The sequence below is a fragment of the Ranitomeya variabilis genome, chromosome 5 (assembly GCF_051348905.1).
Source record: "Ranitomeya variabilis isolate aRanVar5 chromosome 5, aRanVar5.hap1, whole genome shotgun sequence".
NCBI lineage: Eukaryota > Metazoa > Chordata > Amphibia > Anura > Dendrobatidae > Ranitomeya > Ranitomeya variabilis.
This window is the reverse complement of record NC_135236.1, coordinates 39,829,309-39,856,206: the sequence shown is the minus strand read 5'-3', so window position 1 is coordinate 39,856,206 and position 26,898 is coordinate 39,829,309. Positions and strand designations below refer to the sequence as shown.

At 43.1% G+C, this 26,898-nt stretch overlaps 1 protein-coding gene and 1 long non-coding RNA gene across 2 annotated transcripts in view; one reads left to right on the top strand and one right to left on the bottom strand.

Annotated features, from left to right (window-relative positions):
- LOC143774273 (uncharacterized) overlaps window positions 1-17,692 on the bottom strand; it is a 31,412-nt gene extending 13,720 nt beyond the window's left edge. Inside the window, exons 1-2 of the long non-coding RNA XR_013215504.1 lie at window positions 17,461-17,692; window positions 17,101-17,248 (exon numbers count right to left, since the gene is read on the bottom strand). This is a non-coding gene — a long non-coding RNA (uncharacterized LOC143774273). The remainder of the gene's footprint in view (window positions 1-17,100; window positions 17,249-17,460) is intronic.
- The window catches only part of LOC143774272 (CD276 antigen-like), a 73,093-nt gene that overhangs the window by 13,940 nt on the left and 32,255 nt on the right, over window positions 1-26,898 (top strand). The window contains exon 2 of the mRNA XM_077261689.1: window positions 26,449-26,853. Coding sequence (XP_077117804.1) covers window positions 26,449-26,853 — 405 coding nt within the window. The remainder of the gene's footprint in view (window positions 1-26,448; window positions 26,854-26,898) is intronic.

Below are 26,898 nucleotides of genomic sequence, written 5' to 3'. Positions count from 1 at the left end.
GTAGAACAATGCACCCTCAGTCTCATGTTCTGCCCAGGTTGCAACAATCAAGGTCTCATCAAGGTCTCATAACAGCTGTAAACTTTAGCCTACTAACAAAATTTATATCAAAACAACAAAATAGAGTCGAAAAGCACAAAATGGAGAATCTTTCTTAATTTGTCCCTTCACACTATAATACTGCCCATATGTACAAGAATATAACTACTATAATACTGCCCCCTATGTACAAGAATATAAGTACTATAATACTGCTCCTATGTACAAGAATATAACTACTATAATACTGCTCCTATGTACAAGAATATAACTACTATAATACTGCCTCTATGTACAAGAATATAACTACTATAATACTGCCCCCTATGTACAAGAATATAACTACTATAATACTGCTCCTATGTAAAAGAATATAACTACTATAATACTGCCCATATGTACAAGAATATAACTACTATAGTACTGCCCCCTATGTACAAGAATATAACTACTATAATACTGCCCCTATGTACAAGAATATAACTACTATAATATTGATCCTATGTACAAGAATATAACTACTATAATACTGCTCCCATGTATAAGAATATAACTACTATAATACTGCCCCTATGTACAAGAATATAACTACTATAATACTGGTTCTATGTACAACAATGTAACTACTATAATACTGCCCCTATGTAAAGAATATAACCACTATAATACTGCTCCTATGTACAAGAATATAACCACTATAATATTGCTCCTATGTACAAGAATATAACCACTATAATACTGCTCCTATGTACAAGAATATAACCACTATAATGCTGCCCATATGTACAAGAATATAACTACTATAATACTGCCTCCTATGTACAAGAATATAACTACTATAATACTGCTCCTATGTACAAGAATATAACTACCATAATTCTGCTCCTATGTACAAGAATATAATTATTATAATGCTGTTCCTATGTACAAGAATATAACCACTATAATACTGCTCCTATGTACAAGAATATAACCACTATAATGCTGCCCATATGTACAAGAATATAACTACTATAATACTGCCCCTATGTCCAAGAATATAATTACTATAATACTGCCCCCTATGTACAAGAATATAACTGCTATAATACTGCCCCATGTACAAGAATATAATTATTATAATGCTGTTCCTATGTACAAGAATATAACTATTATAATGCTGCTCCTATTTACAAGAATATAACTACTATAATACTGCTCCTATGTACAAGAATATAACTGCTATAATACTGCCCCTATGTACAAGAATATAACTACTATAATATTGCTCCTATATACAAGAATATAACTACTATAATACTACTCCTATGTACAAGAATATAACTACTATTATACTGCTCCCATGTATAAGAATATAACTACTATAATACTGCCCCTATATACAAGAATATAACTACTGTAATACTGCTCCTATGTATAAGAATATAACTACTATAATACTGCCCCTATATACAACAGTATAACTACTATAATGCTGCTCCTATGTACAGGAATATAACTACTATAATACTGCCCCTATGTACAAGAATATAACTACTATAATACTGCCTCTATGTACAAGAATATAACTACTATAATACTGCCCCCTATGTACAAGAATATAACTACTATAATACTGCTCCTATGTAAAAGAATATAACTACTATAATACTGCCCATATGTACAAGAATATAACTACTATAGTACTGCCCCCTATGTACAAGAATATAACTACTATAATACTGCTCCTATGTACAAGAATATAACTACTATAATACTGCCCCTATGTACAAGAATATAACTACTATAATATTGCTCCTATGTACAAGAATATAACTACTATAATACTGCTCCCATGTATAAGAATATAACTACTATAATACTGCCCCTATGTACAAGAATATAACTACTATAATACTGGTTCTATGTACAACAATGTAACTACTATAATACTGCCCCTATGTAAAGAATATAACCACTATAATACTGCTCCTATGTACAAGAATATAACCACTATAATATTGCTCCTATGTACAAGAATATAACCACTATAATACTGCTCCTATGTACAAGAATATAACCACTATAATGCTGCCCATATGTACAAGAATATAACTACTATAATACTGCCTCCTATGTACAAGAATATAACTACTATAATACTGCTCCTATGTACAAGAATATAACTACCATAATTCTGCTCCTATGTACAAGAATATAACTACTATAATACTGCCCCTATGTCCAAGAATGTAATTACTATAATACTGCCCCCTATGTACAAGAATATAACTGCTATAATACTGCCCCATGTACAAGAATATAATTATTATAATGCTGTTCCTATGTACAAGAATATAACTATTATAATGCTGCTCCTATTTACAAGAATATAACTACTATAATACTGCTCCTATGTACAAGAATATAACTGCTATAATACTGCCCCTATGTACAAGAATATAACTACTATAATATTGCTCCTATGTACAAGAATATAACTACTATAATACTGCTCCTATGTACAAGAATATAACTACTATTATACTACTCCCATGTATAAGAATATAACTACTATAATACTGCCCCTATATACAAGAATATAACTACTGTAATACTGCTCCTATGTATAAGAATATAACTACTATAATACTGCCCCTATATACAACAGTATAACTACTATAATGCTGCTCACATGTACAGGAATATAACTACTATAATACTTCCCCTATGTACAAGATTATAAGTACTATAATACTGCCCCTATGTACAAGAATATAACTACTATAATACTGCTCCTATGTATAAGAATATAACTACTATAATACTGCCCTTATGTACAAGGATATAATTACTATAATACTGACCCCTATGTACAAGAATATAACTGCTATAATACTGCCCCCTATTTACAACAATATAACTATTATAATGCTGCTCCTATGTACAAGAATATAGCTACTATAATACTGCTCCTATGTACAACAACATAACCACTATAATACTGCACCTATGTACAAGAATATAACTACTATAATACTGCTCCTATGTACAAGAATATAACTGTTATAATGCTGCTCCTATTGTAGGGATTTCACTCACTCAGGTGCGATGGCTGACACTCAGGAGGCACGTTCTTGGAAAAGTTCACAGGGTTTATTACCTCATAATCCACATGGCAAAATAACAGCAAACAAATAGCCTTTAGTTCAGGAAAAGAAAAACAAAGTGTCCAGTCATTCAGGCTCAGACCTTGTGCCTTAACACACTCTGGAGGTTAGCACCTCCACACATATCCCCTGTGTTAAGCATTTGCCTGTCTTATATAGAGCTAACCACACCCAGTAACCCATCACATGATTAGCCATGTGGTCTGACATCACCACAGGTCCTGGAACACACATATATACATGGTTATATACAACAAAGAAATACTCCGGACTACATTACAGCAACAAGGCACTTATATGGCACATACCTCCCGTCGACTACACACCCTTTAGCCATGCTACATACCTCCCCCCTCTGCCTAAAGCCGCGGGGCTTGGCACTTTTCCCCACTAAACAAGGGATTCTTGATAGGGCATCCGCATTACCGTGCAGCTTTCCGGCCCTATGTTCCACATGGAAACTGAAGTCCTGCAGGGCTAAGAACCAACGGGTGACCCTAGCATTTCTACCCTTTGTTTCCCTCATCCATCTTAGTGGGGCATGGTCAGATATCAGTCTGAATTTACGACCCAGCAGATAGTACCGTAACGTGTCCACCGCCCACTTTATGGCCAAACACTCTTTTTCCACGACTTAGTAGTTCTTCTCAGATGAGGACAGCTTTCTACTCAGATAGAGAACAGGATGCCCCTCCCCATGTAGCTCTTGGGAAAGGACTGCTCCTACCCCAACATCTGAGGCATCTGTCTGAAGAATAAATTCTTTATTAAAGTCTGGGGCCATCAGAACGGGCTGCTTACATAGAGCCCCTTTCAACTCTTGGAAGGCTGACTCTGTCTCTTCGGACCATTTAACCATCACCGATTTTGTCCCCTTTAGCAGATCAGTCAGAGGCGCAGCCACTGTGGCGAAGTTCGGGATGAACCTCCTGTAATATCGCACGATTCCCAGAAAGGCTTTAACTTGCTTTTTGGAGAGTGGTTTCGGCCATGTTTGGATTGCCTCCACTTTCCTGATTTGTGGCTTTATTTCTCCACGACCCACTATATAGCCTAGGTATTTAGCTTCTTCCTTACCCAAGGCACACTTCTTCGGGTTTATTGTAAACCCCGCCTCTCTTAGAGCATCAAACACCGCTTGGACTTTCTCCAGATGACTCTCCCAGTCCGGGCTAAAGATGACGATATCATCTAGGCACGCAGCAGCATAGGCCTTATGGGGTGCAAGGACTCTATCCATAGCCCTCTGGAAGGTCGCCGGAGCTCCCTGTAGGCCAAACGGCATCCGGACATACTGGAAGCATCCATCAGGTGTCTGTTGTGTATCCGCTTCTTGGGCTCCCCTGGTGGTTGCTGGTGGTACTGGTGACTTGTTTGCACTTTGCTTCTTCTGTTCACCTGCTTCCATCAGTGTTTGGGAGTTTCCTATTTAGCCTTGCTCTCCAGTCATTTCCTTGCCGGTCATCATTGTAACCAGAGCCTTCGGTTGCATGTTCCTGCTACTAGTCTGCTGATCAGCTAAGTGGACTTTGTCCTTTTGTTTTGTACCTTTTGTCCAGTTTGCAGTTTTTGTAATCCTCTGTAGCTGGAAGCTCTTGCGGGCTGAAATTGCCACTCCTGTGTCATGAGTTGACACAGGAGTCTTAAAGTAATTTCAGGATGGTTTTTGAAAGGGTTTTCAGTTGACCGTGAAGTCCTCTTTTGTATCCTTCTGCTATCTAGTAAGTGGACCTCTCTTTGCTAAATCTACTTTCCTACTGTGTATGTCTTTTCCTCTTAATTCACCGTTATTACATGTGGGGGGCTGCTATCATCTTTTGGGGTATTTCCCTAGAGGTAAGCCAGGTCTGTTTCTTCCTCTACCAGGCGTAGTTAGTCCTCCGGCTGGCGCGTGGCATATAGGAAGCCGTAGGTACGCACCCTGGCTACTGTTAGTTGTGTGGTAGATTTAGCTCACGGTCAACTCGAGTTTCCATCACCCGAGAGCTCGTTCGTTACTTATGTGTTTTTTACGTTCCCTTGCCATTGGGAACCATGACAGTATGACTGGCCTACAAAGTGTTAATTGTTTGGGCTGAAGCAGGAGAAAAAGAAGTGTTGAAGGGAAATTTTTTTTTTCTTTCCCTCAGAGTTTTGCTGCCTAGCCCTTAATTGCTGTCTAGCTGCTTCTTACCTCCTCTTAACCCTTGAATGGCTCTGACCTTAGCTGTTTAACATGGATGTCCAGAGTTTGGCTGCAGGTTTAAATAATCTTGCTACGAAGGTTCAAAATTTACAAGATTTTGTTATACATGCTCCTATTTCTGAACCTAAAATCCCTACACCAGAGGTGTTTTCCGGAGATAGATCTCAGTTTTTGAATTTCAAATATAATTGTAAATTATTCCTTTCTCTCAGACCTCACTCCTCAGGAGATCCTGTCCAGCAGGTTAAGATTGTAATCTCTTTGCTGCGAGGTGACCCTCAAAATTGGGCATTTTCATTGGCACCAGGGGATCCTGCGTTGCTCAATGTGGATGCGTTTTTCCTGGCTTTAGGGTTGCTTTATGAGGAACCTAATTTGGAGATTCAAGCTGAAAAAGCTTTGATAGCCCTATCTCAAGGGCAAGATGAAGCGGAGATATACTGCCACAAATTTCGTAGGTGGTCTGTGCTTACTCAGTGGAATGAGTGCGCCTTAGCGGCAAATTTCAGAGAGGGCCTTTCTGATGCCGTTAAAGATGTTATGGTCGGGTTCCCTGCGCCTACAGGTCTGAATGAGTCCATGACAATGGCAATTCAGATTGATCGGCGTTGGCGGGAGCGCAAACCCGTGCACCATTTGGCGGTATCTTCTGAAGAGACGCCAGAGAAAATGCAATGTGACAGAGTTATGTCCAGAAGCGAGCGGCAGAATTATAGGCGTAAAAATGGGTTATGCTTCTATTGTGGTGATTCTGCTCATGTTATATCGGCATGCTCTAAGCATACTAGGAAGGTTGACAAGTCCATTTCAATTGGCACTTTACAGTCCAAATTTATTTTGTCTGTAACCTTGATTTGTTCATTATCAGTTATTACCGTGGATGCCTATGTGGACTCGGGCGCCGCTCTGAGTCTTATGGACTGGTCTTTTGCCAGGCGCTGTGGGTTTGATTTAGAGCCTCTGGAAGTCCCTATACCTCTGAAGGGTATTGATTCTACACCTTTGGCTTGTAATAAACCACAGTTTTGGACGCAAGTGACTATGCGTATGACTCCAGACCATCAGGAGGTGATTCGCTTCCTTGTGTTGTACAATTTACATGATGTTTTGGTGCTTGGATTACCATGGTTACAGTCTCATAACCCAGTCCTTGATTGGAAGGCTATGTCTGTGTTAAGCTGGGGATGTCGGGGGGCTCATGGGGACACTCCTATGGTGTCCATTTCGTCATATATTCCATCTGAGATTCCGGCATTTTTGTCTGATTATCGTGATATTTTTGAAGAGCCTAAGATTGGTTCACTCCCTCCTCACAGGGATTGTGATTGCGCCATAGATCTGATTCCTGGCAGTAAATTTCCAAAGGGTCGTTTGTTTAACCTATCTGTACCTGAACATGCTGCTATGCGCGAGTATATTAAGGAGTCCCTGGAAAAGGGACATATTCGTCCTTCTTCATCACCTTTAGGAGCCGGTTTTTTCTTTGTCTCTAAAAAGGATGGCTCTCTGAGGCCTTGTATTGATTATCGTCTCCTGAATAAAATTACAGTCAAATATCAGTATCCGTTGCCTTTGCTGACTGATTTGTTTGCTCGCATAAGGGGGGCTAAGTGGTTCTCTAAGATTGATCTTCGTGGGGCGTATAATTTGGTGCGAATTAAGCAGGGGGATGAGTGGAAGACCGCATTTAATACGCCTGAGGGCCATTTTGAGTATTTGGTAATGCCTTTCGGCCTTTCTAATGCACCTTCTGTCTTTCAGTCCTTAATGCATGATATTTTCCGGGAATATTTGGATAAATTTATGATTGTGTACTTGGATGATATTTTGATTTTTTCTGATGACTGGGAGTCTCATGTTCAGCAGGTCAGGAGGGTTTTTCAGGTTTTGCGGGAGAATTCTTTGTGTGTAAAGGGTTCAAAGTGTGTTTTTGGGGTTCAAAAAATTTCATTTTTGGGGTATATTTTTTCCCCTTCTTCTATTGAGATGGACCCTGTCAAGGTTCGGGCTATTTATGACTGGACGCAGCCTACTTCTCTGAAGAGTCTCCAGAAATTCTTGGGCTTTGCTAATTTTTATCGTCGATTTATAGCTGGTTTTTCTGGCGTTGCTAAACCTCTGACGGATTTGACTAAAAAGGGTGCTGATGTTGCCAATTGGTCCCCTGCTGCCGTGGAGGCCTTTCGGGAGCTTAGGCGCCGCTTTTTGTCTGCCCCTGTGTTGCGCCAGCCTGATGTTTTTCTTCCTTTTCAGGTTGAGGTCGATGCTTCCGAGATCGGAGCGGGGGCGGTTTTGTCGCAGAAAAGTTCCGACTGCTCAGTGATGAGATCTTGTGCGTTCTTTTCGCGAAAATTTTCGGCCGCCGAGCGAAACTATGATGTTGGTAATCGGGAGCTTTTGGCCATGAAGTGGGCATTTGAGGAGTGGCGTCATTGGCTTGAGGGTGCCAGACATAAGGTGGTAGTTTTGACTGATCACAAGAATTTAATTTATTTGGAGTCTGCCAGGCGCCTGAATCCTAGACAGGCACGTTGGTCGTTGTTCTTTTCCCGGTTTAATTTTGTGGTCTCGTACTTACCGGGTTCTAGGAATGTGAAAGCAGATGCTCTTTCTAGGAGTTTTGAGCCTGACTCTCCTGGGAATTCTGAACCTGCTGGTGTCCTTAAGGATGGAGTGGTTTTGTCTGCTGTCTCTCCAGATTTGCGACGTGCTTTGCAAGAATTTCAGGCGGATAGACCTGATCGTTGTCCGTCTGGTAGACTGTTTGTTCCTGACGAGTGGACCACTAGAGTCATCTCGGAAGTTCATTCTTCTACTCTGGCAGGTCATCCGGGAATTTTTGGCACCAGAGATTTGGTGGCTAGATCCTTCTGGTGGCCTTCCCTGTCTCGAGATGTGCGTGTTTTTGTGCAGTCTTGTGATGTGTGTGCTCGGGCCAAGCCTTGTTGTTCTAGGGCTAGTGGGTTGTTGTTGCCCTTGCCTATTCCGAAGAGGCCTTGGACGCACATCTCTATGGACTTTATCTCGGATCTCCCTGTTTCTCAGAAGATGTCTGTCATCTGGGTGGTGTGTGACCGTTTTTCTAAAATGGTTCATTTGGTGCCATTGCCTAAGTTGCCTTCCTCATCTGAGTTGGTCCCTCTGTTTTTTCAAAATGTGGTTCGCGTGCATGGTATTCCGGAAAACATCGTTTCTGACAGGGGTACCCAGTTCGTGTCTAGATTTTGGCGGGCAGTCTGTGCCAGGTTGGGCATTGATTTGTCCTTTTCGTCTGCATTCCATCCTCAGACCAATGGCCAGACGGAGCGAACTAATCAAACTTTGGAGACTTATTTGAGGTGTTTTGTGTCTGCGGATCAGGATGATTGGGTTGCCTTTCTGCCGTTGGCGGAGTTTGCTCTTAATAATCGGGCTAGTTCTGCCACTTTGGTTTCTCCTTTCTTTTGCAATTCAGGGTTTCATCCGCGTTTTTCATCTGGTCAGGTTGAATCTTCGGATTGTCCTGGAGTGGATGCGGTGGTGGATCGGTTGCATCGGATTTGGGGACAAGTGGTGGATAATTTGGAATTGTCCCAGGAGAGGACTCAGCAGTTTGTTAACCGTCGTCGTCGTGTTGGTCCCCACCTTCGCGTTGGGCACTTGGTGTGGTTGTCTTCCCGTTTTGTCCCTATGAGGGTTTCTTCTCCCAAATTTAAGCCTCGGTTCATCGGTCCTTATAGGATTTTGGAGATTCTTAACCCTGTTTCCTTTCGTTTGGACCTCCCAGCATCTTTCGCTATCCATAATGTGTTCCATCGGTCGTTGTTGCGGAGATATGAGGTACCGGTGGTTCCTTCTACTGAACCTCCTGCTCCTGTGCTGGTGGAGGGTGAATTGGAGTACGTCGTGGAGAAGATCTTGGACTCCCGTATTTCCAGACGGAGACTTCAATATCTGGTTAAATGGAAAGGCTATGGTCAGGAAGATAATTCTTGGGTAACTGCCTCTGATGTTCATGCCTCGGATTTGGTTCGTGCCTTTCATAGGGCTCATCCAGATCGCCCTGGCGGTTCTTGTGAGGGTTCGGTGCCCCCTCCTTAAGGGGAGGGTACTGTTGTGTATCCGCTTCTTGGGCTCCCCTGGTGGTTGCTGGTGGTACTGGTGACTTGTTTGCACTTTGCTTCTTCTGTTCACCTGCTTCCATCAGTGTTTGGGAGTTTCCTATTTAGCCTTGCTCTCCAGTCATTTCCTTGCCGGTCATCATTGTAACCAGAGCCTTCGGTTGCATGTTCCTGCTACTAGTCTGCTGATCAGCTAAGTGGACTTTGTCCTTTTGTTTTGTACCTTTTGTCCAGTTTGCAGTTTTTGTAATCCTCTGTAGCTGGAAGCTCTTGCGGGCTGAAATTGCCACTCCTGTGTCATGAGTTGACACAGGAGTCTTAAAGTAATTTCAGGATGGTTTTTGAAAGGGTTTTCAGTTGACCGTGAAGTCCTCTTTTGTATCCTTCTGCTATCTAGTAAGTGGACCTCTCTTTGCTAAATCTACTTTCATACTGTGTATGTCTTTTCCTCTTAATTCACCGTTATTACATGTGGGGGGCTGCTATCATCTTTTGGGGTATTTCCCTAGAGGTAAGCCAGGTCTGTTTCTTCCTCTACCAGGCGTAGTTAGTCCTCCGGCTGGCGCGTGGCATATAGGAAGCCGTAGGTATGCTCCCTGGCTACTGTTAGTTGTGTGGTAGATTTAGCTCACGGTCAACTCGAGTTTCCATCACCCGAGAGCTCGTTCGTTACTTATGTGTTTTTTACGTTCCCTTGCCATTGGGAACCATGACAGGTGTCGAAAAGGCTGTCTTCTCCTTGGCTTCCTGTGCCATGGGGATCTGCCAATATCCCCTTGTCAAATCCAAGGTGGATATATATCTGGCGTGCCCAAGCCTTTCGATGAGCTCATCAACGCGGGGCATGGGATAAGCATCAAACTTGGAGACCTCATTCAACTTCCGATAGTCGTTGCAAAACCTCCACTCTCCATCAGGTTTTGGGACCAGGACAATTGGGCTCGACCAACCGCTCTTGGATTCCTCAATGACTCCAAGCTTCAACATACGCTCCACTTCCTTGGAGATAACTTCTCGACGAGCCTCAGGAATACGATAGGGCTTCACGTTCACCCGCACATGTGGCTCTGTTAGGACCTCGTGCTCTTTGACCTTCGTGTGTCCTGGCAACTCTGAAAACAGGTCCCTGTTTTTCTGGAGTAACTCCCGGCACTGCTGTTTCTGGGTCTTCGATAGCATCTCCGCAATAGTAACCGCTCCAGCCTCACCTTCTGGGTTGCTTAACAATGATGGAGTCACTGTCGGCTCTCTATCTTGCCACGGCTTGATGAGGTTTACATGGTATACTTGGAATGGTTTCCGTCTTCCTGGTTGGTGAATTTTATAATTTACTTCACCAAGTTTCTCGACAACCTCATATGGCCCTTGCCATTTGGCCAAGAACTTGCTCTTCACCGTCGGAACTAACACAAGAACTCGGTCTCCCGGATTGAACTGCCTCACTCTTGCAGACCGGTTGTAGACTCTGGCCTGAGCTTCTTGTGCCTGGAGGAGGTGTTCTTTCACAATAGGCATTACCTTTGCAATCCTCTGCTGCATCAGGGCCACATGCTCAATGACGCTTCTGTGGGGCGTGACTTCGGCTTCCCAGGTTTCCTTGGCTATATCCAGGAGTCCTCGTGGATGTCGGCCATATAGAAGCTCAAACGGTGAGAATCTTGTGGAGGCCTGTGGAACTTCACGAATGGAAAACATCAGGTAGGGTAAGAGACAATCCCAGTCTCTACCATCTTTCTCTATAGCTTTTCTCAGCATGCTCTTCAGTGTCTTGTTAAATTTCTCAACAAGACCATCTGACTGGGGATGGTACACCGAGGTCCTCAACTGGGAGATTTTCAGGGCTTTGCACAACTCCCTCATCACTTTGCTCATGAAAGGTGTCCCCTGGTCAGTCAAGATCTCCTTCGGCAGACCTGTCCGGGAAAAGACATGGACCAACTCTCGGGCTATACTCTTTGAGGAAGAATTTCTCAGAGGAATTGCCTCAGGATAGCGTGTGGCATAGTCCAGGATGACTAATATATACTGATGGCCCCAGGCTGATTTAACTAAGGGACCGACCAAGTCCATGGCAATTCTCTCGAACGGCACCTCAATAATGGGCAGGGGCACAAGGGGTTCCGGAAATGAGGAGTGGGAGCAGTTAGCTGACATGTAGGGCAGGACCTGCAGTAATTCACTATTTCCTGGTGACACCCAGGCCAATAGAACCTTTGCACAACCCGTTCCTGTGTTTTTTCCACCCCTAGGTGTCCACCCAAGATGTGTGAATGGGCCATGTCCAACACCTTCCGTCTATATGGACCCGGCACTACCAACTGCTCTACCAACTCCTCCCTTATTTTCGTGACCCGGTACAACAACTCCCCACTCATCAGAAAATGGGGAAATCTTGTGTCTGCCCTCGGCTCCTGTACCACCCCGTCAATAACTGACATTATTAAAGGCTTCCCTCAGAGTGGGGTCCCTATGTTGGGCAGTCCCAAAATTTTCACCGGTTACCTCTAACTCCAGAATGTCAGATGCAGGGGACACTTCCTCCTCATCCCCAACCAGAACACAAAAAGGAAACCTGTCTGACTCCGGGTGTGGGGACACCCTTCCAGGGTTCATTGGTTCCCTACTCTTGCTAGGGAGCTCAGAACCTTTTCCCCACAAATCCCAAAACAAACAGAAATCCCGGCCAATAATTATAGGGTGCAACAAGTCCTGCACGACGCCGACTATGTAGGACTCAGTGCCACATGCCGTTTCAATGTCCACCCTGGCCAAAGGGTAGTCCTTTGCATCACCATGTATGCACCGCACTCCAACCTTCTTTCCCGGGAGCAAGTGGAGAGGAAAAGTGGCCCTCACCAGGGTCACTAAGCTCCCTGAGTCTAACAGTGCCGTTACTGCTCGACCGTTCACCTTTATGGGACACGCTTGAGGTCCCTCGTTGGGCGGAGAGTTCACACTGCAGGCTGGATATGCATAGTATGAACAACGGCGTCCCATGCTGCAGTCCATCTGCTCAGTGGTCTGGGAACAACGGGCAGCTATATGTCCTGGCCCGTGGCACCTCCAACAAATAATATCACCCGTAGGGACCTTGGGCACCACCTCCCCCGCCCTTTGTGACTTTGGACGCGCCACCCTTTTTTGGGACTCAGCTCCCTTCTGGGACCCCCAGTACGGCATGGGTTGCCTCCCGGAGGAGCCTTCCCACCCTTGGTATCTCTCAACCAGTCCGATCAGCTCATCGGCATTCTGGGGATCTCCCTGGGCAACCCAAGTCTGTATGGACCTCGGGAGGGAATGCACAAACCGATCCATCATCACCCGTTCCACCATCTGTGCAGGTGTACACGACTCTGGCTGTAGCCATTTCTGGACCAGGTGCAACAGATCAAACATTTGAGAGCGAGGCGGTTTGTCCCGGTGATAGGCCCAGCTGTGAACTCGCTGTGCCCTGACAGTCAGTGTCACCCCCAAACGTGCGAGAATCTCGACTTTCAATTTGTGATACTCTTTGGCATCCTGCAAGGTCAAATCATAGTACGGCTTCTGGGGTTCTCCCGTCAGGTATGGTGCCAGTACCTCTGCCTACTGCTCTGGCGGGAGTTTTTCCCTCTCAGCGACCCTCTCAAACACCGTCAGGAAGGCCTCAACATCATCCCCGGGGGTCATTTTCTGCTATGCGCGTCTTACCGTCTTCCGGACGTGGGTGTCATCAGCCAAACCTGGGGTTGGGGCACTCGTCTTGCCCTGGATGGCGGTTGCCAGAAGCTGCATCTGCTGCCGTTGCTCCTGCTGGTTCTGTTGCATCTGCTGCATCAACAGCCTGTTGGTCTCTTGCTGCCGTTGCTCCTGCTGTGACTGCAACTGGACCAAGTGTTTCAGCAGGTCCTCCATTTTCCCCGGCAATGCTTGCTGGCTTACAACAGACTTGACCCAGGACATCCAATAACAGACTCTTCGTCTCCGCTGGGAACACTGTCCGCACGTCTACCACCAATTGTAGGGATTTCACTCACTCAGGTGCGATGGCTGACACTCAGGAGGCACGTTCTTGGAAAAGTTCACAGGGTTTATTACCTCATAAACCACATGGCAAAATAACAGCAAACAAATAGCCTTTAGTTCAGGAAAAGAAAAACAAAGTGTCCAGTCATTCAGGCTCAGACCTTGTGCCTTAACACACTCTGGAGGTTAGCACCTCCACACATATCCCCTGTGTTAAGCATTTGCCTGTCTTATATAGAGCTAACCACACCCAGTAACCCATCACATGATTAGCCATGTGGTCTGACATCACCACAGGTCCTGGAACACACATATATACATGGTTATATACAACAAAGAAATACTCCGGACTACATTACAGCAACAAGGCACTTATATGGCACATACCTCCCGTCGACTACATACCCTTTAGCCATGCTACACTATGTACAAGAATATAGCTTCTATAATACTGCTCCTATGTACAACAATATAACCACTATAATACTGTCCCTATGTACAAGAATATAACTACTATAATACTGCTCCTATGTACAAGAATATAACTACTATAATACTGCCCCTATGTACAAGAATATAACTACTATAATACTGCTCCTATGTACAAGAATATAACTACTATAATACTGCTCCTATGTATAAGAATATAACTACTATAATACTGCCCCTATATACAAGAATATAACTACTATAATACTGCTCCTATGTATAAGAATATAACTACTATAATACTGCCCCTATATACAACATTATAACTGCTATAATGCTGCTCCTATGTACAAGAATATAACTACTATAATACTGCCCCTAAATACAAGAATATAACTACTATAATACTGCCTCTATGTACAAGAATATAACTACTATAATACTGCTCCTATGTACAAGAATATAACTACTATAATACTGCACCTATGTACAAGAATATAACTACTATAATACTGCCCCTATGTACAAGAATATAACTACTATAATACTGCTCCTATGTACAAGAATATAACTACTATAATACTGCTCCTATGTACAAGAATATAACTACTATAATACTGCTCCTATGTATAAGAATATAACTACTATAATACTGCCCCTATATACAAGAATATAACTACTATAATACTGCTCCTATGTATAAGAATATAACTACTATAATACTGCCCCTATATACAACATTATAACTGCTATAATGCTGCTCCTATGTACAAGAATATAACTACTATAATACTGCCCCTAAATACAAGAATATAACTACTATAATACTGCCTCTATGTACAAGAATATAACTACTATAATACTGCTCCTATGTACAAGAATATAACTACTATAATACTGCTCCTATGTATAAGAATATAACTACTATAATACTGCCCCTATATACAAGAATATAACTACTATAATACTGCTCCTATGTATAAGAATATAACTACTATAATACTGCCCCTATATACAACATTATAACTGCTATAATGCTGCTCCTATGTACAAGAATATAACTACTATAATACTGCCCCTAAATACAAGAATATAACTACTATAATACTGCCTCTATGTACAAGAATATAACTACTATAATACTGCCCCTATGTACAAGAATATAACTACTATAATACTGCTCCTATGTACAAGAATATAACTACTATAATACTGCTCCTATGTATAAGAATATAACTACTATAATACTGCCCCTATATACAAGAATATAACTACTATAATACTGCTCCTATGTATAAGAATATAACTACTATAATACTGCCCCTATATACAACATTATAACTGCTATAATGCTGCTCCTATGTACAAGAATATAACTACTATAATACTGCCCCTAAATACAAGAATATAACTACTATAATACTGCCTCTATGTACAAGAATATAACTACTATAATACTGCTCCTATGTACAAGAATATAACTACTATAATACTGCTCCTATGTACAAGAATATAGCTACTATAATACTGCCCCTATGTACAAGAATATAACTACTATAATACTGCTCCTATGTACAAGAATATAACTACTATAATACTGCTCCTATGTACAAGAATATAACTAATATTATACTGCCCCTATGTACAAGAATATAACTACTATAATACTGCCCCTATATACAAGAATATAACTGCTATAATACTGTCCCCTATGTACAAGAATATAACTACTATAATACTGCCCCTATGTACAAGAATATAACTACTATAATACTGCTCCTATGTACAAGAATATACCTACTATAATACTGCCCCTATGTACAAGAATATAACTACTATAATACTGCCCCCTGTGTACAAGAATATAACTACTACATCACTGCCCCTATATACAAGAATATAACTACTGTAATACTGCCCCTATGTACAAGAATATAACTACTATAATACTGCTCCTGTGTACAAGAATATAACTACTATAATACTGCCCCTATGTACAAGAATATATCTACTATAATACTGCCCCTATGTACAAGAATATAACTACTATAATGCTGCCCCTATGTACAAGAATATAACTACTATAATACTGCCCCTATGTACAAGAATATAACTACTATAATACTGCTCCTATGTACAAGAATATACCTACTATAATACTGCCCCTATGTACAAGAATATAACTACTATAATACTGCCCCTATGTACAAAAATATAACTACTATAATACTGCTCCTATGTACAGGAATATAACTACTATAATACTGCCCCTATGTACAAGAATATAACTACTATAATACTGCCCCCTGTGTACAAGAATATAACTACTATATCACTGCCCCTATATACAAGAATGTAACTACTGTAATACTGCCCCTATGTACAAGAATATAACTACTATAATACTGCTCCTATGTACAAGAATATAACTACTATAATACTGCTCCTATGTACAAGAATATAACTACTATAATACTGCCCCTATGTACAAGAATATAACTACTATAATGATCTTTTATGGTCAAGAATATATTCTGTTCCTGGCAGAGACTTACAAGTACCAGAGAAGTTTTTCTTCATTCAAGGAGAAATTTGACTTCAGAGTCCTCTGATTCAGATTCAGGGTCAGATATTGTCCCAAATGAACCCCCACAGCAAAAATGACCGGTGTTATAGGCGCCACTTTCTGCTTTCAGAATGGAAAAGCACTACAATTGCAGCCGCAGTAACAGGTAGCTGGCACCGAGAAGGCGTATACAGCTCTAACACCAACAGAGGTACCACAAGTTCCAGGATGCCAAGCACAAAGGCAAGATAGTGAATATGTGTCTATGTGTGTACAGAAGCTGCTTAACAGCGGTAATGCTGGAGCATGGACTGGGCATATGCATCATATTTTACCTGTGGGGTTAGGGGCTGAGGATGCCCGCAATCTTTGGAGGACATTGCACAGTCTGATAACATAATTATGTGAGATTTTTCCCTCTATCAACAAACACACAAGGTGTGACAGGCCCCTCTGCAGCAGACCCTCGCCCCGCCATTCAGCCCATTGTGACCCAGCAGCCCCCCCCCAGTAAAGCCTGGAGCCGCGGCGCTCCATCCTACAGATCCAGCACTAACTATACCAGCCAGGAGTTCAAAAAGAGGAATGTGGAGCGATTCCAGCACAGAGGTGCTAAGGAGGATCTACCTGACAGGTGGTGTGTTCTGTCTTCATACACGTTGATACGGTGTGTGATCCAACATACAGCATAAACCACTTCTGTCTTCCAAAAGAAGCAGACCGTTCTCTGTAGTCTAACTTGTTTATTGGTAACAGGTATTGAAATGCGGTAAAACTATAAGAATACAAATGATTTGGGTAAGTATTGGGCAAATAACAGCACAACTGATACTTATAACTAGCAGGGAAAGCATACAGGATGATGCAACTTCTACATGCAACTACATACAGTAACTGACAGATAATAGATTTCCCAGGTACTAGTTGCTATACAGTAATCACATTCTATAGAACACTATATTGCAGGAACAGGGATAGCAATCTTACCGGATAAACTAACCAGGGTGGCAAGTAAGTGAAGTAGTTCCAACACAGCAGATTAACACGAGTGTACAGGAAAATACACAGAGAGAGAAATGGGGGATTCCCCTATCCCATGATGCTTTGGTGCAACCCAGAATGCAACACTCTAATGATTACTAAGAAAAACACAGGTAATAAATTTATCCACCACTGGGTGGTGCTATAACACAGCAAAACCAAAACTATAGCAGTGAAACTTTAATGTTTGGACGAACCCCTGTCCTTCATTAGAAAGGGCAGAACACTCCCCGCTTGGCATCAACTGATGCCACCTACAGGTTCCTTTGGCGAAAACAGTAAGACAAGTTCTGCCACCGGTCTGAGGAATTGTTTACTTTCCCCGGACTTGCCTACTTTGACCTCGACCTTACGGACCTTCCCATCTTTGCTTGGGAATACTTTAGTGATGAGGCCTAGTGGCCACTCATTACGGTGAGACTGGCTGTCTTTCATGAGAACGACATCACCGGTTTTGATGTTTGGTCTGTCGGTCTGCCACTTCTTCCTTGGTTGTAAGGTGGAGAGGTACTGCTTCCTCCATCTGTCCCAAAAGGTATTGGAGAGACTTTGGACTTGTCTCCATTGCCGTCTGTAAAGGTCCTTGTTGCTAAATTCTCCAGGTGGAGCGCTGAGAACGCTGGCTTTCTGAGTAAGTAACATGGCAGGAGTGAGAATGGTCGGATCCTCAGAGTCACTAGAAAGCGAAGTCAATGGTCTGGCATTTTCCATGTTTGGAACGGTAAAGGCAAGCTTGCAGTGATGCCAACCCTTGCAAGGTTTTTGAATGGCGGGTGACGTTGACTTATAGGACCGAGCCACATGAATCAAACAAACGAGGGCACGAACAAGCGAGTTCCAAGTTGAGAACTTATTGAAATGGTGGGATTTGAGGTGATTGTCTTTAGTCACCGTACGTAGAGCGGATACCTGAGGGCGGATTTCCTCATCTGCCTCTGGATCTACCAGTTCAAAGATGTTTGACTCGTCCATGTATGGCGTCGAACGGTATAAGAATGTAGGGCCAGTAAACCAGGTCGTGTCCTTAAGGTGACTTGCTTCAACGGATCTGGTTGCGTGGTCCGCAGGATTGTGGTTTGTGGACACATAGTGCCACTGTTTAGGTTCGGTGGGTCTCCTGATCCTTAGCACCCGATTGCTGACATAGACATAGAAGCGACAGTTTCATTGCAAATATACCCCAGCACTACCTTGCTGTCAGTGTAGAACTCGACTTCTTTGATTTCCAGGTCCATTTCTGTCGAGATAACCTCAGCTAACTCTACTGCTAGCACAGCTGCACAGAGTTCCAGTCTGGGTACTGTGTGTTCACGGAGTGGGGCCAGTTTTGTCCGGCTCATAACAAGCCTTACGTGGCATTGTTCATTGATGTCAGTTGTTTTCAAATATGCCACTGCCGCAATTGCTTTGGTTGAGGCATCGCAGAAGATACAAAGCCTTTGCATCTTGACTTCTGTTGATGGCACAGAAGCATATGGTCATGCCACGTAGAGACTTGACAAGGCTTCTAAAGAGTTCTTCCATCTTACCCACAAGTCTCTTTTTTCGCTGGGAAGCGGTTCATCCCAATCGGATGTCTCTCGGGTGAAGTCTCTCAACATCATTTTACCTTGGATAGTCACAGGGGTTACAAATCCCAGAGGATCGTACAAGCTGTTCACAATGGACAGGACGCCTCTACGCGTGAATGGTTTCGCTTCTTCGCTGATCTGGAAGGTGAATGCATCCTTTTTCAAATCCCAGAGTAAACCCAGGCTCCGCTGCATAGGAAGGGAGTCCGTGCTTAAATCCAAGTCTTTTAAAACGGTTGAGTAATCTTGAGAGGGAAAGGCTGCCATTAGTTTCTGGCTGTTGGAAGAAATTTTGTGCAACCTCAAATTGGATGAAGCGAGCATTTCTTGTGCCCTTTTCAGGAGACTGACTGCCGACTCCTCTGTGGGTGTGGATTTCAGGCAGTCATCTACGTAGAAATCCTTTTCCACAAAAGATCTTACATCCGATCCATACTTCGCTTCACCCTCTCTGGCTGAATGTCTAAGGCCATAGATAGCGACAGCAGGGGAAGGGCTGTTCCCGAAGATGTGAACCTTCATAAAAATATTCCACGATGTCCTTGTAGGGGTCATTATTGCGGTACCAGAAGGACCTCAAGTAGTTTCTGTGTTCTTCTTTAACAAGGAAGCAGTGAAACATCTGTTGTATGTCGGCCATAAATGCTACTGCATCTTTGCGGAAACGAAGAAGTACTCCCAGAAGTCTGTTGTTGAGGTCTGGACAAGACAGGAAGACGTCGTTTAAAGAAACACCTTCGTATCTGGCACTTGAGTCAAATACCACTCTTATCTGACCTGATTTCTTCGGATGATACACGCCGAAAATAGGTAAGTACCAACATTCCTCGGAATCTTGAAGTACAGGTGCAATTTCCGCGTGGCCACTCTGGAATATTCTCTCCATGAAGGTAAAGAAGTGTTGTTTTGTTTCTGGTGCCTTCTGCAGTTTGCGCGTAAGGGAGAAAAATCGACTGTAGACAAGTTCTCTGTTGTTGGGTATGCGTTGCCTCTGTGGTTTGAATGGTAAAGGTGCGACCAAACTCTTTGATTCGTCTCTTACTATCTCTCGCTCCATGATGTCCAAGAAAAGTCTGTCCTCTATGGACGTTGCTACCTGGTTGTCCTCTCTTGTCCTGTGGAAAACTGTGCACCCTATATGATCTTACTCACCGTCGCATGCATGGTCTTCACAGGAAGGATCAGCTAACGGACAAGGTGGAGGGGTGTGGTGTGGCAATTCTTTAATCAGGAAACTGCTCTCGCATGGCTGGTAGAGAGACGGGCGTCCATTCTCGAGGGTATTGGTGAGCATGCTGTTGACTGATGTCGGCCTGTGTGCTCCACCCAAACAGACATCTCCCACAATGACCCATCCTAGGTCAAGTCTCTGAGCGTATGGGGCGTTTTGTGGGCCGTTGATCTGTCCTCTAGCCTTGTGGACCCGTAGTATGTCTCTTCCGAGAAGTAAGACGATAGGAGCTCCTTGGTCAAGCTCTGGTATCAGGTGAGCTATACATCTCAAGTGGGTGTGATAAGCTGCTACCTCTGGTGTAGGTATCTCAGACCTGTTGTCGGGAATCTGGTTGCACTCCAGTATTGATGGCAAGGATAAGCAGGTTTGACCGTCCATAGACTCTACTTTGAATCCAGTTGCTCTCCTCCCCGCCGTCTCGACAGTACCTGCACATGTCTTCAAGGAGTACGGAGAGCCGGGACCAGCAATGTTGAAGGTGTCGAAGAGAAAGGACTTAGCTAGAGACCTGTTGCTCTGATCGTCCAAGATTGCATATACCTTGATTGCCTTATCCCGTTGGCTCGCTGGGAATACTCTGACAAGACAGATCTTTGAGCAGGATCTTCCTGCTACGAGTTCCTTGCAGATCTCTGTGCACTGAGAGGTGACCACTGGGGTGTCCATGTCAGCGTCCATCTGTTTTTCGGCAGACTCTTCTACTCACGATGATACCCCTGAAGGTGGTCCAGGATGCAAGGCCGTGTTGTGCTCCACACTACTACATTCTGTGCATTTCACACTGGTTTCACAGTTCTTGGCGAAGTGTGAGGTTGTCGCGCAGCATCTGAAGCATATCTTGTTTCCCTTTAGGAAACTCTTACGGTCTTCTAGAGACTTCTCCCTGAAGGCTCTACATTTTAGCAGAGGATGAGGTTTCTTGTGTAGGGGGCAGTGTTTGCTGAGATCCTGCGGTTTGTCCTCTTCTGGAGAAGACTTACTTGCCCTGTAAGGAAAACCTGTGGAGGTAACATTAGTTTTGTGGACTGCCACTGGTGTTTTACTGGGTTTTACACCAGAGGCAGTGGTACATGACATAGTGAAATCGAAACTTGGGTCATTTCTAACTTTAGCCTGCTGAGCAACAAAGTCTACAAACACCCTGAAAGGAGGAAATGGTACCTTATGAGCCTGTTTGTAACGGGACCCGTGACTGACCCACTTTTCTTGTAAGTTGTAAGGGAGCTTTTGGACAATCGGGTTGACACCTCTGGCAGTGTCCAGGAATGCCCACCCTGGTAGATCACCTTCTGCCTGAGCAGCATGTACCTCCATTAACAAGTCGCTCAGTTCCCTGAGCTTTTGATAACCCTTATTTGCTATCTTGGGGAAATAATCAATTCTTTTATACAAAGCATTTTCTATAGCTTCTATTGACCCATAACATTCTTCGAGTCTCTCCCACACCATACGAAGTCCTGTGTGTGGGTACTTTATGTTAATGTTCCTGATTCTTTTGGCGTGTTCAGCTGACTCGCTCCCAAGCCACTTAACCAATAGATCTAACTCTTCACTACTGGAAAGATGCAAGTCTCTGGTGACATTCTGGAAAGAGGCTCGCCATGCTCTGTAGCTTTCAGCTCGATCAGTGAACTTTACAAGTCCCTTGGTCACCAGCTCCCGGTGGGTAAAGAACCTTGCAAAGTTCATAGTGGCTGAGTCAGTGCCAACGTGAGCTGGTGTGCTGTTGTCATGCGGTGTATGTGGTGCATCCTCATACCTGGTAGGAGCTTCTGGCTTAGGAAAGTCTGTATAAACCCGTTCAGTGGCGAAGGGTGTACCTGTCAGTCTGGGCGGAGGCCGTACCTTCTGTTCCTTAAGACGGTAGTGGTGAACAATGTCGTTTCGCAGTATACCTTCCTGCTTCCAGTACGGTGTTTGGAGGAAGGATCTCTGGTAATCTATATAGGCTGGTTGGTGTAACGGATCGGAGTTGTCTTCTATTTTGGGATGTTGGCGGACATATTCTGAGACGCGTTGAGCAGGGTCCTAATGATCAAGGTCTGGTCCGCGTATGTTGCTGCCTTGCTCGGATTCAGGAAACTCCACGGCTTCTAAAAACTCAGCTTTGGCTATTGCGGCTGCTGCTTCTTTTTCAGCGGAAAGCCTTTCTAAGGTCGCTTGCAGGCGGGCTCTTTCTGCTTCTTGCTCTGCTTGCAGGCGGGCTCTTTCTGCTTCTTGGCGGGCTCTTTCTGCTTGCAGGCGAGCGCTTTCTACTTCTTGGTCTGCTTGTCTTAACTTTAACTGCATCTCTTGTGCAGCGAAGGAGGATCTTACTTTCGCCGCCTCAGCTTCTGCTCGGGCGAGGGTGACAGACCTTTTCGAGGAAGACTTGCTAGAGCGGCTTGTTTGGGACCTCGTCCTGAGTGAAGATGTTTGACTTGCAGACATTTTATGTCCGTTTGCAGGCTGTAGGACATCTCAGAGCGGGTAGGGGTGACTTCAGCGTGGACTGAGACGTGTGGTGCTTGGTGGGCTGCACTCTTGGTACTTGTGACTGTATGGCGGCCGCTGCGGTATCTGCAGGCAGTGCGGTGTGGTACAAGTGGCTGCGTAAGTGGTATTTGCTATCGCTGGCATCTAGTCTCCCTTTACTGTCATCCCGGCGTCTAGCTTCCGTTTTACTGTTCTGTCTTCATACACGTTGATACGGTGTGTGATCCAACATACAGCATAAACCACTTCTGTCTTCCAAAAGAAGCAGACCGTTCTCTGTAGTCTAACTTGTTTATTGGTAACAGGTATTGAAATGCGGTAAAACTATAAGTATACAAATGATTTGGGTAAGTATTGGGCAAATAACAGCACAACTGATACTTATAACTAGCAGGGAAAGCATACAGGATGATGCAACTTCTACATGCAACTACATACAGTAACTGACAGATAATAGATTTCCCAGGTACTAGTTGCTATACAGTAATCACATTCTATAGAACACTATATTGCAGGAACAGGGATAGCAATCTTACCGGATAAACTAACCAGGGTGGCAAGTAAGTGAAGTAGTTCCAACACAGCAGATTAACACGAGTGTACAGGAAAATACACAGAGAGAGAAATGGGGGATTCCCCTATCCCATGATGCTTTGGTGCAACCCAGAATGCAACACTCTAATGATTACTAAGAAAAACACAGGTAATAAATTTATCCACCACTGGGTGGTGCTATAACACAGCAAAACCAAAACTATAGCAGTGAAACTTTAATGTTTGGACGAACCCGTCCTTCATTAGAAAGGGCAGAACAAGGTGTGTGGCTGAGGAGCTACCAGATGGGGTTTTCTCCAGTTGACATCCTGACAATGATTAACCCCTTCATCCTGAAACTGGTTTTCACCTTCCTGACCAGGCCACATTTTACAATTCTGACCGCTTTTATTTGTGAAAAAATTGTAAATTTGGCAAAAATGTTGGCAATTTTCAAACTTTAAATTTTTATGACCTTAAAATCAGAGTCATGGCACACAAAATAGTTAATAAATAACTTTTCTCAAATGTATACTTTACATCAGCACAATGTTTGAAACATATTTTTTGTTATGAAGTTAGAAGGTTTAAAAGTTGACCAATGATTTATCATTTTTACAACAAAATTTGCAAAACAATTTTCTTTTAGTGACTACATCACATTTGAAATGATTTTGAAGGGTCTATATGACAGAAAATACCCAAAAAGTCAAACCATTCAAAAACTACTCCCCACAAGGTGCTCAAAACCACATTCAAAAGTTTATTAATCCTTCAGGTGCTTTATAGGAATTAATGGAACGTGAAAGGAAAAAATAAACATTTAACTTTTTTCACAAAAATTAACTTTAGAGACACATTTTTTTTTATTTTCACAAGGCTAACAGGAGGAAATTAACTTTAATATTTGTTGTGCAATTTCTCCTGAGCATGCCAATATTCCATATGTAGGGGAAAACTACTGTTTGGGTGCTCAGCAGGGCTTGGAAGGGAAGGCGCAACATTTTGCTATTTGGATGTAAAATTTGCAGGAGTCATTAGCGGACACCATCTCCAGACTCCTTAAAGATCTTATCTAGATGTGTGGTGAGCACTTTGAACCCCTAGGAGCTTCACAGAAGTTTACGACATAAAGTCGGGAAAATAAATAAATTGAATTTTTCCTACAAAAATGGTCTTTTAGCCCCAATTTTGCATTTGCACTAGAGTAACAGGAGAAAATGCACCATACAATTTGTTGTGCAATTTCTCCTGAGCACGTCGATACTCAATATGTGGAGGAAAACTACTGTTTGGGCGCATCGCAGGGCTCGGAAGAGAAAGAGTGCTATTTGACTTTTTGAATGCAACATTTTCTGGAATAATTAGCGAACACCATATCACGTTTAGAGAGCCCCTGATGTACCTAAACAGTGAAAATACAACTTTTGGAAACTACACCTATCAATTAATGTACAGTGCCTTGCGAAAGTATTCGGCTACCTGGAACTTTTCAACCTTTTTCCAAATATCATGCTTCAAACATAAAGATACCAAATGTAAATTTTTGGTGAATAATCAACAACAAGGACAACACAGTTGTGAAGTTGAACGAAATTTAATGGTTATTTTAAATTTTTTCAAAAACTGAAAATGGGTTATGGCCGGGTTAATCTTCCAGGGCTATGATGTCATATTTAAGCTCATGCTTAATCTGGACAGATTCTGGGTCACTTTCCCCAAGTTTAAGGACACAGAGCTGGAATAAATTTATCTTTGCTTTGATTTCCAAGTCCGATACCGCGATTGTCAACATCATCTTCTGGAATGAGGGCGTTCCTCTGCAGGACATTATGATGTGGCTCAGGAGGTATTGTGATCTCGTCTCTGATCGGTTGGTAGTGTCTCGTATTGGATAACACATAATGTAGAGCTTAGGACATAAGGTAGGTAGAATAAGGTAGTGACTGTTACTAGTGATGTTAGGATAAGTTAGGGGTTAACATTCAGGACTAGCCCAGAGTGGGAGGGGCTTAGTGTTGGGGCAAATGACTGCCTCCTGTTAGTTAGACGGGGACAAGTTCATGTGCAAATAAGAAGTGTTTGTGAGCAGTGCTACCATCATGCATGAAGAGAAGAAAAGAGAGAAGGATTAGGAGGGAGCTCCTGGGCCCGTGAACTGACTGCAAGAGAGACAGAGTGGCCTTCCATCCTAGAGGGGTCCTTGGATAGGACAATGTGTCTGGAGAAGCCCTGAGTTTGTTGAATGCTGAAGTTAAGAGGACTGAGTTTGTGAGACCATTGGGTGGTTCCCAATGTAAAATCCAGGGTGCCAGTAGTGGAAGTAATAGGACGCAGAACCTCTGAGCTGGTAGAGAGACTTGCTGATGAGGACTGTGGTGACAAGCTAGGCTTTGACAAAGTAGGGCGAAACAGCGTGCTTCACCGGTCCTAGAGTAGACTACAGTGGAAGGAAACTGGGTGTGCGAAAGTGCTTTACACTGTGAAGGAAACCTCCACAAGACATTGTACCCGCTACTCCTTGTACATAACCCTTATCAATTTAGCGTTCAGTAAGGGCTGTGTTTAAGAACGGAATTCTCCGTTATTGAGCTTTGAAACCTATGGTCATCCAACACCATCGACTACAGTCGGCCTGCCTGGCACAAGACCTTCACAGCACCCACACTAATTCCCAGCCTGGACCCACTTTTTCATGTAGAGCACTGGGGCATAAAAGAAGGAGATGACTGCCTCAACCATGGCTACCGAGCCACACTGAGATCGACCTGCACTAAATATAGATCATCAATTGCATTTATATTGATAATAGTATGATCAGAGTAGATTTGACAACTGGAATCCTCCATTTACCTTGAGAACAAGAGTCCCTGAGACCATTGAGTAATTGGCCTGTAGTGTAGATGTACAACCATGGCTCTCTTTACTATCTATGGGATAGACGGAGATATGAATTTCCATTTCTTTCACCTAGCAATTTATACATTTATCACCGGTGTGCTGAATAAAAGTTGCTTCTGGAAAATTAGTCTAATTTCTTAAGATCTTCAGCTATGTTGAAATATGTCAGTTCATGGGGTCAACTTTTTTTTTTTTTAAACTCTACATCTTTTTCTCTAGGTTTCCTGACTTGTGAAATACAAGAGCAGACAGTCTCCTTCCCTCAGTCCAGCACTGCTGTCCTTCCTTGCCTATTTGTTCCTTCTCAGAAAACCTCAGTCCAGCTGGTGAAAGTCTCGTGGCAAAAGGAACATGAACTAGAGGATTTAGTTGTTCATTTCCAGAATGGGAACGACGCAGGTGACAAACAGAATGAAATATTCAAAGGGCGAACTATGATGTCCAAGAACTGGTTTCTAGAAGGAAATGCCACACTGACGTTAGGACATCTGACACATGATGATGCCGGGAAATTTACTTGTTGGGTCACTGCGTATCCAATCAGGCCAGGACAACAAAAAAGATGTTGTGTAGTCACACTGAACATTTCTAATCAACCAATAAAACAGAAGAGCACATCACAAGGTAAGTGTGTGTTAGGAAGCCCGTCCCATAAATTTTTTTCTAGGA